The 13,799-nt window shown below is 49.0% G+C and overlaps 1 protein-coding gene across 1 annotated transcript; it reads right to left on the bottom strand.

Annotated features, from left to right (window-relative positions):
* Positions 1 to 2,664: 2,664 nt before the first annotated feature.
* On the bottom strand, positions 2,665 to 12,001 carry MNX1 (motor neuron and pancreas homeobox 1). Its single transcript, XM_035129838.2, has 3 exons — positions 11,392 to 12,001; positions 6,198 to 6,358; positions 2,665 to 3,042 (listed from the first exon to the last, which is right to left on the bottom strand). The coding sequence occupies exons 1-3, from the start codon at positions 11,999 to 12,001 to the stop codon at positions 2,665 to 2,667; spliced, it is 1,149 nt and encodes a 382-aa protein (XP_034985729.2).
* Positions 12,002 to 13,799: the final 1,798 nt, after the last annotated feature.

Below are 13,799 nucleotides of genomic sequence, written 5' to 3'. Positions count from 1 at the left end.
TATTGGTCAATGCCCCCATTTTAAAATGCAGTATGAAAGAAAGCAGCATTAAAACCTATGGGCCTGAGCCAGCTAAAAATCAAGCACAAAGGGACTTTTAGTCTGATCCAGCTAGAGTTAATAATTGTGTGCTTATAATGGGGAAAAGGCCTTACTTAAGGGTATCAGCCTTCTGTGATATGAAGCCGTTTAGCAACCCTCAACCTCTGCACTAGGAATGTCATCACTGGTTGAATTTATACCTGACCTACAGTTCTTAAGGCACAGGAGCACACACAAAAAACCTGGAAATCCTCATTCTATCTGCTTCATTGTAATTGAGTTGTGAATTGGTTTTGTTCAGCATAAAGCCTAGGAAAAATTGACACACAGAGCCTTAAAGGCAGCTCTTTGGTTCAAGGAATCCATGCAGATCTGAAGTACAAAACCGTTTTATTTTACATAACCTTTGGGACATTGGGAGAAGCTGATTAATAACTTAGCATGCATAAGTAGAGGTATTTCATTTTAACTCTTTTTATAAATACAATGTACAAAAATAAAGACAATACAGTCCTCCTGAGATTCCCAGCAGTTCCAAGCTTCGCGGTCGTAGGTTTCCCAGATTGCTTCTTATAAAGCATAAAAACTCTCAATACTGTCGAAGAGAAGAGGCAAAGTGGTCCAAACAGCCACATTTCCAGTGTCAGTTTTCAACACTGCTGTGGCACTGACATCACAGAACAGGGAATCGTTAATCAGGGCTGCAGAAAGGAGACGACTCTAGCTTTCGGTACTACCTGTACTGGGTTGTGGGGTTTTTGTTGGGGGGGGGTGCCCATCAGCTGTGCCTTGTGAACTGAATTTTACCAGGTCTGCCAGTTGGCTCTTCTGACAAAGAGCTGGTGACTTAACATTCCCACCAACTACTAGAGGACAATGTGGTTTTACACTCCTGTTCATTGAGCAATACAGGACGCGGTTGCGCTGTGGTCTAACCACAGAGCCTAGGGCTTGTCGATCAGAAGGTCGGCAGTTTGAATCCCTGTGACGGGGTGAGCTCCCGTTGCTCGGTCCCAGCTCCTGCCAACCTAGCAGTTCGAAAGCATGTCAAAGTGCAAGTAGCTAAATAGGGACCGCTCTGGCGGGAAGGTAAACGACGTTTCCGTGCACTGCTCTGGTTCACCAGAAGAGGCTTAGTCCTGCTGGCCACATGACCCGGAAACTGTCTGCAGACAAACACTGGCTCCCTCGGCCTATAGAGCGAGGTGAGCACCGTAACCCCAGAGTTGTCCACGACTGGACCTAATGGTCAGGGATACCTTTCATTGAGCAATGCTAAGGAGGAGCTAAAGGAGCATTGGAGGGAGAATAGTGGAGGGCAAAAATGGGGAGGTCAAGCCACCAGCCAATTAAACAGGACTGAACTGTCAACCCTATTTTCCTTAAAGGCCCAGAAGCTTCTATACTATTTATACAACCATGCTGGGCCTTGGATTATTTTTAAAAATATGTTTCATTGCTGGCTGTTGGAATTATTTGTTTTAGAGCAGTCACGGAAGGGAGGTTTTATTTATTATATATTGTAATGTTGTGACTGTAAATACTGTTTGCAAGATGTGTTGGGGGAAGCTCTCAAAGAGCAGCCCATATAATGATTAAAAATCAATTTAAACAATAATAATCGGATTAAGAGAACTCTTGTGTGCTAAGTGTCAAGGACTGGCTGGATGAAAAGGAATGATGGAAGGCGCCAACCAAGGATCCCTCAAGGGAAACCCCAGTGGAGGAAGGCTCAGAACCCAGGGATCTGTGATGGAACATTGAAGAGAGGTCAGAGGGAGACAATTGGGAAGAGGGGCTGGATGCTGAAGTGGCAACAGGGTATAGTGATCAGGAAGAGCCTGTGACAAGGAGCAGTTCAGACTCCGGGGCTGAAGCAGTGGAGGGGGGGTCAAGAGGCTGTTGAAGACTCCAGAGAGTCTCCCTCTCCTGTCGCGCCAACCTCCCCTCCCCATTAGTCCCCAAGAATGCACAGAAAAATGAGGAGAGCAGGAAGGAGGCCACAGGTGTGTAGACACAGCTTGAGACTGTTTGCGAAACATCTGGGAGAGGAGAAAGAGTGGAAGGCAGAGAACCCTCAGTCCTGGCAACTGTTCCATAGGGGCAAGACCTACTGGGCAGTGTTGCTGAGTTGTATGCCATTTCCTTGAATTGTTAACTGCATAGACAGTGGAGTCCTGTGCCTTTCATGCTGACCCGTGTCTGACTCAAGCCCTGACACTAAGCCTGACCCCGTGCGTGGGGGAGGAGGCAGGACACTGAGGGACATGGTTGTGTAAACTGGGAAGAGCAGGGTTAGTTGCACAGAGAGCGCCATTGGGGCCAGTAAAGTCAGTTGCATGGAGGACAATGAGAGCATTTGACTTTAGACCAGCCTTCGCCACCTGCCACCTTCCAGATGTGTTGGACTACAACTCCCACCAGCCCCAGTTAGCATCAACATGGTCTCATATGGCCCAGCAAGATATGGCCATGCTGGCTGGGGCTGATGGGGATTGCAGTCCAAAAACAGCTGGAGCGCACCAGCTTACACATAGAGCAACAAACACACCTGGGGTTGGGAAAGGACTTTATCCTGAACCAGTGCAAGGAAGGTGGCTCTTGGCTCTGGGATCCAAGTGTTCAGGGAGCCGAGGTGGGAGGCAATTGTGGGTGGGCTCCCCCATGCCGTCCATGGGGCTGCCTCCCATCCTCATCCCCATCAGAGCAATCGGGAGACCCATAGGGGCAGCAGTGTCCGGGCCGATCTTCCTCCTCCTCCTCCTCTTCTTCGTCGTCCTCTTCCTCATCGTCATCTTCCTCCCGGTCACTGTCCCTGAGTTCTTGCAAGCGGCGCCCTCCATTGTTTTTCTCTGGGGCCCCAGCAGGCAGCACCTCATCCCCCACTTTGTCCTCCCCAACACTTCCTCCTTTCTGCTTCTCCGCCTCCTGAGCCGCCTGCTCCTTGGCCTTCTTGCTCCGTTTCCACTTCATACGCCGGTTCTGGAACCAGATCTTCACCTGGGGAGAGGAGAGTGGAAACAGCACACAATGTGATCAAGCAACATACATGGGATACCGGTATACCATGAGGAACATACCGGTATACCATGAGGAACACGGTCTGTCACAGAACGAGCCGGCAGTAAATCACACTGTTCAAAGTTGGAGTCAACTCTTTATTAGCAAAAACACGATCTCCACAGACTTGGTTGAGGGACAGGCCTGACAAGCACAGAAGCTAATTCCTGGTGGCCTTACTGCATGAAAATCAGCTGCTGAGACTGAAAGTCCCTGGCTCCCTACAGCCATTTAAGTCCCCTCCTCTCCAGGGCTTTCCCCAAGCAATCAGAGACTATGCCTGCATGCAGCCTGTCACTGCTCTGCCCGTTTCAGCCCTATTCTGGTTCTAGGAGACAAATGGGGAGAGGAGCTTGTTGCAGCAGGAGGGAGAGACACCCATGACTCTTCACCAGCCTGACTCATCTCTGCCTCTTGACATCCCTCCTCTCCTGCTTTAGCTTCAGCTTCTGCCTCTGATTCTGGATTTCCCTCTGCCAGCTTTGACTGTTTGAAGAATGAAAAAACTGGAAAGATGGTTTGTAAATATTTTAATACTGTAAATCTATCAAGGGAAAGCTTCCACATGGTATCTGCATTTACCAATATAGCATGAGCTTGGGCAATTTACTAATCAAGAGATTAGTGGCAGTAGTGGGATTTAGATACCTCTCAAGTTTCCCAAGTCATTCACAAACATTATGTCAACAATCCTTACAGCAGCCCTGGAAGTAGTACAGTAGAGCCATTTTTATCACCCCTGGGCTAAAGCAGAGTGTGGCTTGACAAAGGCCACCTGGAAAATTCATGATAGAACTTAGATCTGAGCCAGGGCATTCCTGGTTCACAGCACCCCAGGCTCCTAAAGATGGAACAGGAAGAGCATCACCTCCCACACTGCAAATGGCACAACCAATCAGTGGCTGTTGTGTGTTTTATCAACAGCTGGCAATAAGAAAAACCAACAGGAAAGGTCAGAATCTCTAGCAAGATGTGTTGTGGATAGCCACAAGTGTATCTAGAACAAGCATCCCCAAACTGCGGCCCTCCAGATGTTTTGGCCTACAACTCCCATGACCCCTAGCTAACAGGACCAGTGGTCAGGGAAGATGGGAATTGTAGTCCAAAACATCTGGAGGGCCGAAGTTTGGGGATGCCTGATCTAGAAGAAAGAGATCCTAGTCTAAGTCCTTGCTAATCCAGACAGTTCACTGGGTGACCCTGGGGCAGTCACCACCTCCACCCACAGGGAGAAAATGGAGTAACTCCATATAGGCCACCTTCAGCAATTTATGAGAGTGGGAATGAGAAACCTATGAGATACATGCCCCCATGTGACTGGATTCTGATTCCCATAATCCCCAATTACAGGTCATGTTGGTCGTGGCCAGTGCCAGATTTATGTATAAGATAAACAAGCTGTTTATTAGGGCCCCACTCTCTTGCCCCCCCCAATATACTTCTTCTTAATTGTATTTCACTATTAATATACTTCTTCTTAATTGTATTTCAGTTCAACAATTACTTTGATAAAATACATATTTTGTTATGTGCAATTGGCTTTAGATACCTATTAGGTCCATAAATTACCATAAAGCATATATTCAGCACAAAAAACAGCGACAATTTGTTGTTGACAAAGGACAGCTAGACATATAAATGGCCCCATTACCTTCAGGACCTTAGGGCCTCATCAAACCTAAATCCGGCCCTTGGTCATGGCTGAAGGGACTTGAAGTCAAACAACTGCTAGGGGGGGGCACATCCCCCCAATAATTTTTATTGTTTTTCATTCAAATAAATAACATAACTACAGTAACTTGTCCAGTGATACATTATTAAGCTTCATATGCAGTACATAATACATAAATAAACATATTGCTTATGTATTATCAATTAAAGTAGCCTCTCCGGTTAAAGTCTTGTGTTGACGGTGGAATAACAGTATCTTCCATCTCATTCATGAAGGAAAAGAAAGGAAACCAAATCTCACCAAAAGGGTCTGTCCTTGAAGTGCTTCTAATTAGTCTTTTGTGGCAAGTAAGACATTCCAATTGAGCCACATTCCAAATACTATTTAACCTGATTTCATTGGGATTTCTATAGGTTGTTTCCAATATTGGGCTATTGTTAATTGGGCTGCTAGTAACTGGGGGGGGATACTAAATCTCAGCATCTAAGGTTATTCTTTAAATTTGAGTCTAATGATAACAAGGCAAGATCCAACTTGGGTGAGAAGTGTTGCTGTGTAATTGTGGAAATAATGTGCAACTCCACCATGCATGAAAACATGAGCCTATCTCTCCACAGCCTTTCCAGCCCAGCGGGGAGATGCTGTTTTTTATTTTGGCTAGACATGATGGAGCCCAGTGCCAGCAAAATAGAATTTTGAGAGAAGTCTCCTGCAGACAGGCGAAAATTGTTCATGCGGATGGGTGGTGCCAAATTGATTCCCATTTATGATCTGCAATTATGATCCCTATGCCTTTCCCCCCATACTGTCCGGAGGCCTCCTATATCGGCTGCATGTTGTTCTAAAAGAATCATTTAAATTAAACCCACCTTAGATTTAAAGAAGGAAGGAAGACACAGGGAAACATAGTACGTTACACCGAGTCAGACTATTGGTTCATATCGTTCAGTAATGTCTATCTACAGTGATTGGCTGCAGCACTCCAGGATTTTAGATGATGCCAGGGAGTGAACTTTTCTGCATGAAAAGCAGCTGCTCCACCCCTGACTCAAGGCCTTCCCCCCCATGAAATAGCACACAGTACAATCCCACATATTCCCCTTAAGAAGTAAACTCTGTTGAATTCAGTGCACTCAGTGCCAGATAAGTGACAATAGGATTGCAGCCTTTATTGCATTTCCATGTTCGAAAAGTGTCTGGAGCACTCAAATGGCAGGGCGCTAACTTGGTGGTGAGCTTATTGGACCTCAAGGGGGCGCTAATTTAAGCAGGTTCCTCCTGCCTGCGGGAAGATGCGCAGCGAGCCCAGCAAGGGAAAAGCCCCTTCCTCTGCAGATGATCCCCCTCCTTTGCTGAATCCAGCTCCTTCCTCTCCTCCTCCTCCTCCTCCTCCTCCTCCTCCCTTCCCCAGCAAGACACTCACCTGCGTCTCGGTGAGCATGAGAGACGTGGCCACCTCGAAGCGCTTCGGTCGGGACAGGTACTTGTTCAGCTTGAACTGATGCTCCAGTTCCAGCAGCTGCTGGCTGGTGAAGGCCGTGCGGGGCCGCCGGCACTTGCCCAGCAGGTTGGACTGTGCTTGGGCTGAGGGAGGGAGAGAGAAAAGGAGAAGGCGTGAGAGAGGAGGAGGAGCGAGGAGCGCGGAGCGCGCCATCCCCTGCATCCCTCCAGCCGCGCACCGTTGCGCAGGGACTTCCGCGGCGGAGCTCAGGACTCCCCCGGAGAAACGAGCGTGAAACGGAGATGGCGATTAAGGGGGAAGGAAAGACTTCCTGCATCTTCTGTTTATGTAAATCATGCTGGGAATTGCTATGGGAAATCCTCAAAATAACTAACCCTACGGAAACCCTCTCTCTGGGGTTATTTCCGTGCGGTTCAATACCCTCTTCTCCTGCCTCCTCTTCCTTTGTTTTCGCCCGAGTCGAGTCGAATTTTGGACTGTAAGCTCCGCGGGGCGGGGCATGGTCGCCTGGACTCGACGGCGTCTTATTTTGCTTAAAGTACAACAGGAAAATGAACAGCCGCCACCTCCTCTGGGACTCGGGTCCCACGGAGCGCTTTGCCCCGCTAGCCTCCCCTCAGCGTCTTGGTATCCGGAGATATGCTGCCTCGGTCAATGGGGGCTGAGGACACACCATATATTTAAATCGCATGACTGCCAAAGAATCATTTTGCTCTTATGGCGGTCCTAATATTCACTAATCCGTCTAAAATCTCCCCACCTCTCTTTTAAAGTCATCTGCCCTCGTTGACACCACTGCAGCTTGTAGTTCCGCCGGTTAGCGATGCATTTTTATTTTACATGTATTGCATCTATATAGCATTTATTGCATTTACTGTATGTTTCGTCTTTCCAGAGCCTATCTCTTAGCATTTTTTAATGCTCCGCCTCCTCCGGTATCAATGATCTATCTCTCTCTCTCTCTCTCTCTCACACACACACACACACACACACACAATGCCCCTTTCCACAGCACAATCGTATACACGAATACATCTTTACTCAAATGCAAGCAGCGGCTGCTAAGACATGTGTGCGGAGCAGAGCGGATTATCTCACAGCCAACTGCTTCTCATCATAACATCTTTCAGATCCATGATGCTATCTCACATGTAGGAAAGAGGGGAAGTGATTTAGCTGTATAGGTTTTGGCACAATCATTTAATTCTATTTAATTCTATTTTTAATAACTATTTTTAAAGGATTCCTTCAAAAAATATTCCGAGAGAAGCACAGTACAGTATTGGTCGCGGAAGGATGGAGTCAGAAAGGGGATCCTTCCTCTGAGCCAGTAGCCTCGGTCTGAAGTCATGCTCTGATGTCAAACGCATAGCTGCCAAGTTTTCCCTTTTCTCGCGAGGAAGCCTATTCAGCACTTATGCTGAATCTTTAAAAATCTTTTAAAAAAGGGATAACTTGGCAGCTATGGTCAAACGCTGATTCATGGACACGGAAGAAGAAAGTCAAAGGGAGAGATGTGCATAAGAGGAGCCCGCTGGATCAGGTCACTGGCCCATCTAGTCCAGATGCCTGCGAGAAGCCCCAAGACATGAGAGCAACAGCTCCCCCCCCCCTCTTTAGGATCCCGATCAACTCATATCATATGCAGAGATTCTGCAGACACACGAAACCTTTAAAGCTCATTCTTTCCTTCAAAGGATTCTGGGCACTGTAGTTCATCCTTTGTAGAGTTACAATTCCCAGCGTTCTTTAGCCGACTGCAAGTGCCCAGAATTCTCAGAATGCGCCTTGAAGGTCTCGTGGAAGAAAAGAGTGGCATGCGCGGCGTTGCTAGCCTTCTCCTCTGTGAATTGGCCCGATCCTCCTCTTCTGCTCGCCTTTCAGATCGTGAGGCGAGGACTGGACCGTCGCAAAAGCGCTACGGCGAACGCCAAGGAAGGCAGCGGACAAACTCGCCGCTCTTCCGACAGCCCTTGGGCTTGGCAAGTCCTAGGAAGCCCCAAAAGGGAGAAGTTTGCAAACGTGGCTTCCTTCTCAGTTTCTCCTCCTCCTCCAAATCCTGGGCTTCACCTGGAAGGGTGATCCGTCCGAGGAGAGGCCTTGGTTCCCCATATTGCTCTCGCTGACCCCGCGCCCTGGTGGGTCTCTAGACATCTCCTTTCTCACCGAGGGAGTCTACCTCTCCGCCACGCCAAGAGCCGCGGGAGGAGCGACCCTTCCCTCTAGCCAGCTAGCCAGCCCCGTCCCCCCGAAGAGCTCCTGGCCGCGGCAAAGCCCGCAGAGCGCTGGGGAGATGGAAGCGCGGCGCTCCGACGGGGCTTCGCAAAATCCCAGCCGAAGAAGCCGGACGACTGGGCGGCCTCGGGGTGGGGTCACCAAGCCCATTCTCTGATTTCCCAAGAGATAATAATTGGGAGAAAGTGAAAGGGGCGCGATCCAAGGACTCAGGGGAGCTCGCCCCCCACCGCACTGAGGGAGAGGGTAAGGGGCAAACCATTGACGGGTTTCAACTAACGCCCCCTTTTAAGCAATGGTGCCCCCTTTATTCTCAAACTGACCCTCGAACTGGACTTTTTAATTAAAAGGAGGACTCTTGGGGAATTGATCTGGGAAGAAAAGGCCACAGAGAGCAGACTCCGACATGACATTTCGCCTTCACTCTCTCTCTTGACTAGACTTAATATAGAACCAAAACATACCCCGCTACCATTCCAAAAGACTTTTGGAAAGAAACGGGGGCTCAGCTTCTGCAAGCGGCGTGGAAAACAAGAGATGTTTTCCTTCACGCAGTACGAATTAAAAGTCCTGTTTTCTAGAGGACTGTCTGGCAGCAAACTGAATGGTCTGCATTTGGGTGTGTTTTATTCCACCCGGATTATGGTCGTCAGTTTCCACCAACTGATATCGGGGATATCAATGTTACTCTCCTCTTGTTAATATTGCCCTGTAAATACACCATGGAATTAAAATCCTGCTATCCATGGTGGGCTTTGACGGAACAAGCGCTCAGTCTTGACAAGTTTCATCAGTCTTCTGCAACTTGTTTTGTTAAAAATGTGGTAGGTTCATTATGCTAAAGAAACTTTAAAAAATTAGGGAAAACGTGGTAAGGAATGTAAAAGAAAAATGTAACAGAAATAAATCCTGAGAATGTTCCACTTTCTTGTCGCGTCAAAAAGCGGGATCTAAACGCTGATATTTAGCTGCAACACGTTTTTTTTTTTGCTAGAAAGCAAATCCGCGTTGCGCAAGTCTGTTATCTAACAACCAGGGCTTTTGTGATGCCTTTAAAACTTCAAAGCCCCGTTCTTCTAACCGGAATTGAACATAGGAAGATACAGGCCACCTTTAACCCTCGTCGATTTCAATATCAATGCTTAATTTTTATTTATTTGTTGCAGTTCTGAACCCGCTGTTTATCAGCCTCACCACCGCTTTGGGTGCTTTAAGAGGATTGCTTTCAATAGAACAATTACTGTACTTTTATTTGCAGGAAACCTCTTAAAATATCAGAATAGTAGTAGGTGTTTTTTCCTCTCTCCCTTAAATTCCCAGAGCCTCCTGCCACGTGCAAACAGCACCGCCAAGGCGGTTTTCGCACCCCGGCGCTATTTCCCCAAGCCTCCCATTATGGCCTTTCTTCGGGCTGTTTGTTCACACGTGCGCTTTATTTGCGGGAGCAGGAATTTTGACAGCTTCCCTAATTGTTACTTTTTCCTGTCGGAAGGGCCTCTTTTCTTCTTCTTCAAAAAGGGGCGGGGAGGATAAGAAACAAGTAACTTTCCCCCCCTCTGACGATTTATCAAGAAAAGTAAGCTAAGCCTGACTCTGAACTGCAGTGCTTTTATAGCAAAGTTAACATCAAGTAACCAAACAAGCCATTATCTCGGTGAGGTCACTTCTCTCGAGTTATTCTTAAAATGAAATAATAATAATATGGATTTACTGAATGATTATTTCACAGGGAGGGGGGGAATACAAGAAATAGCCTCGCCTAGGCCTAGCTGCAATTTTACCCCAAATACAGTAGTACAAATCTTGGTAGTGAATATTAAGAGGTCAGTCTTTTGGATACACATTAGCCCCTGTGTGTAAGAACCGCTAATTGTTTGGCTTCGGTATTCCAGTGCTCCCCATACAATTAAGAAAACGTATTAGGGATATTATAGCAGGGACCTCGGATGCACCCAGGGGAACAAATATTTTAAGATCCCGACATTCTCAAAGGAAGTCAGTCCAAACAAAGCACAAGGTTAACCCTTCCGTTGAAATAAATGGGACTTAATGGGGACTGGATCATCTCCATTGCCTTTTTTTAAAGAAAAAAACGAAGCTCTGGAATTGTCCCCATGAAACCCTAAATCAGTTGCTAAGTAGGGCCAAGGACAACCACCGGACAATCCGATGGATTCGCGGTTTAGGCTCCAGTGAGTCGGCCGCTGCCCTGTGCACAATATTTGGCCTTTTACCCCCCCCCCAACCCTTCCCACTGCTTCTCGTTTTCGACCGGGTTTGATTCCCAAACGAAGGAACCCCCAAAGCACGCGTTTTGCAGGTTTAAAGACCTCCCTGCTCGAAAATGCACGCACCGGCCTTTTCTTTCCTTGTTGAGAGGAGCCGCTCCTCTGCAAGGCCACCTCGGCTTTTCCAAGAGCGACATTCCTTTTAGCGGGGGTCTCCCTCTCGCACCCCCCAAAACCTCATCCAAATACACCCTCCTCGATCAGCCAGGGCGCGTCTTTTTATCGCAAAGGAGGGAGCGAGGAAGGGAGAGGAACAGAATCAAAGCAGGCGCCATCCGCGCATTTAGGCCCCAGCTACTGCCTGGCAGCGAGAAAAAGGGATAACAAAGGAAAGATCGCGACTCTCTTGTCCTTAAATATATGTACATTACATATTCCAGAGGGACAGAGTCTATATCATAGGTGTGTGAGCGTTCACACAATCGTATCCGTGCTGCTTAGGTATGCATTCCCCCCCTCTCTGGGAAACCCAGCCAGATGGCTGGGGTATAAATAATAAAATTAAAATTAAATATAAAACACACACACAGCAAGAGCATCACGCATTCAGTGGTGCGCATGCAAGCCCACACGCATATTATACATTTGCCTGGATCTTTTGTCCGATCTCGATCTCTCTCTGTGCTACTCACAGTTGAAGTCAGGCATCTTGGGCAGGATCATGCCGGCGGTGGAGGCCCGCAGCCACTGGTCCAGCTGGAAAGTGCCGGCGCTCAGCTTGATGGGGTCGGCGGCCGGGTGCGACGGCTGCACCTGCGAGTATGAGTAGGAGAGCGCCGGGTGCTGCGAAGCCAACGCGGCCGCCGCTGCCGGGTAGCCGTACATGGGGTGGCCGTAGAGGGCGGCTTGCGGGTGGAGGCCGGCACCGCCTTGCGGATGCAGCCCCAGGGCGGCGTGTGGGTGCGCGTGCGGGTGCGCGTGTGGGTGCGCGTGCGGGTGGGGGCCCCCCGCGGCGCCTCCCCCGCCGCCCAGGAAGCCCGGCTTGGGCACCAGCCCGCAGTGCGCGGCCAGGAGCCGAGGCGGCGACGGGCTGTCGTTGCGCAGGCACTCCGCGGACGAGGGCGGAGGTTCCGCCGACGAGGGAGGGCTGCAGCTGGAGCTGGAGCTGGCGCTGGAGCTGCTGGAGCGGCCCGACAGCGACGTGACCAGCGCCAGAGGCGACGTCTGAACCGTCGAGGCCGCTGCCTTGGGAGGATCCACGGCCAGCAGCGCGTCGATTCGGAAATTCTTGGAGTTCTCCATCCCGGCGTCGCGGGCTTAGAGGGCTTCGAAGAGGCTCATGCCTTGCAAGCAGCAGCTCCGGAGGAGGAGAAAACCCAAGGCAGCGGCGGATCAGTCCCAGCCCGCAGCAGCCACACCATCCGCGCAACTTGCGCCCCCGCGCTCGTTCCGCGAAGATTGCACGGATACACCGAATGTCTCCCCCACCCCAGGGATAAGCGCTTCCTCTCTCGGCTGCGGCGAGGCTCTGGCGAAAGCGCTCCGGACCTGCCGGCTGGGCTCACTTGAAGGCTCGGGAGAGGCTCCCATTGGCCCTCCGGAGAGGCAGGACACCATTGGTGGTCGGAGAGGCGATCCTGAGCAGCCGATTGGCCTCGGCACACAGCCGTCAAGGATGCTAGAATGCTAGGTCCCGCCCCCCTGGGGGGAGCTTCCTGTTCTTTTTGGCCAGGGGGGGCTGGAGGGAGAAGGAGAGAGAGCGCTTACGGTTTACGCAAAACGCTTCATCAGACGGATTTCCCAAAGAAGGGAAAGGATTTTTTCCCCTGCGTTCAACAACAGCGAAGGAATCGCGTCTCTAACTTTCTTTCCTAAGTTAGGAAGCTCCGTCTGGCTGCGACAGCGACATGCCCTAACCTTAAATTAGTGGGGAGAAGGAAACTTCTCTTCGCTTTTCTCAGCTACTGAAAGTTATTTGGGCAATTCATGCAGCTAGGCGAGGACCGAGGCTCTCTCTCTCTCTCTGTGTGTGCGTGGCTCTGCTCTAATTAGAAGTTGTCTGTCCCGGGTGCTGAGTTCACAAATGTTCCCTTTGCCGTGTGGATATTATTACAGAAGGAGATACATAATTTGCACAGAAGGGAACTCCAGGTTATTCCTGTATTTTACTTTTCTTCTGTAAGTAGCATAATTAGGATAGGACGAGGTGTATCACATCTGAAGCCTGATTATTTTGGGGTGGCGTAAAATATTTTCCTCGCCCTCTTTTTAAAACCTTTCAGCGGTCAGCAGCCGACCTTTCAGCGATGCTTAACAGTAGCACCCGAAGACGACCTTTGTGAATTAAGAAGGGACAAGTATATAAACCCCAGTTGTTCTTTTGTTTTGTTTTCCCACCCGTCCTCGCATCTTGACCAGGATATGGAACGGACATCCAGCGTTTGAAATGGCGAATGCTGCCATTTCTGGAACGCTGAGAGGCTTCAGCGTTCTACTCCCCGGGAATGGAACGCGGGAGGCGGATGCAATTCCCTCCAAGGATGATATCAAAAGAGTATCAACTCTTGCAAAGGTGCTATATTTACTCACCTATGGATCAATGTTTTAATATCGCATCCTTTGTAACAGAGTTGCAGGTGCGAAAATAAAGAGATGAGCGCAACAAACTCCGAGTGTGGCCGTCTTTTAGAAAAGTTTTATTAGCGCTCGTTCTGGTTTTCAGGTTGTCACAACTGAGGACCAGTTCGATCCGATGTAAGCCCCTATCAGTTCAGTGGTGCTTCTCCCACATGCATGGGACTAGAGCCTCGGTATTATTTTTTAATACTTTTCATTATGCCAAAGTCCTGAATTGATATTTCAGTCCGTTGTTAACCAAACATTCAGGGGGAAAAACTTTGAACTTGCTTAGGCATCATAGCCTTTACGCGAAACGATGCACTAGCCTGATTTAAAGGGAATGAAAAAGAGTCTTTTAAAATCCCATTAAAATTGGCGTCAATGATGTTCTCTCTTGGTTTCCTATTCAACAAAGGTTCTTATTTTTCTCCCCTCCGCCAACTGCAAATTCTGTTGTCCTTGCCTATCGTGAAAACGCGGT

Source organism: Zootoca vivipara, chromosome 12 (genome assembly GCF_963506605.1).
Source record: "Zootoca vivipara chromosome 12, rZooViv1.1, whole genome shotgun sequence".
In the NCBI taxonomy this organism is placed as follows: Eukaryota; Metazoa; Chordata; class Lepidosauria; order Squamata; family Lacertidae; genus Zootoca; species Zootoca vivipara.
The sequence above is the reverse complement of the archived record's forward strand: the minus strand, read 5'-3'. Positions and strand labels throughout refer to the sequence as shown.

What these genes read in the sequence shown, in the direction of transcription:
- MNX1 (XM_035129838.2), bottom strand. Translation starts at nt 12,001, where the DNA reads ATGGAGAACTCCAAGAATTTCCGAATCGACGCGCTGCTGGCCGTGGAT. An exon ending in CAAGATGCCTGACTTCAACT is followed by an intron (nt 6,359 to 11,391) that starts GTGAGTAGCACA and finishes TCCCTCCCTCAG; the next exon opens with CCCAAGCACAGTCCAACCTG. An exon ending in TCATGCTCACCGAGACGCAG is followed by an intron (nt 3,043 to 6,197) that starts GTGAGTGTCTTG and finishes TCCTCTCCCCAG; the next exon opens with GTGAAGATCTGGTTCCAGAA.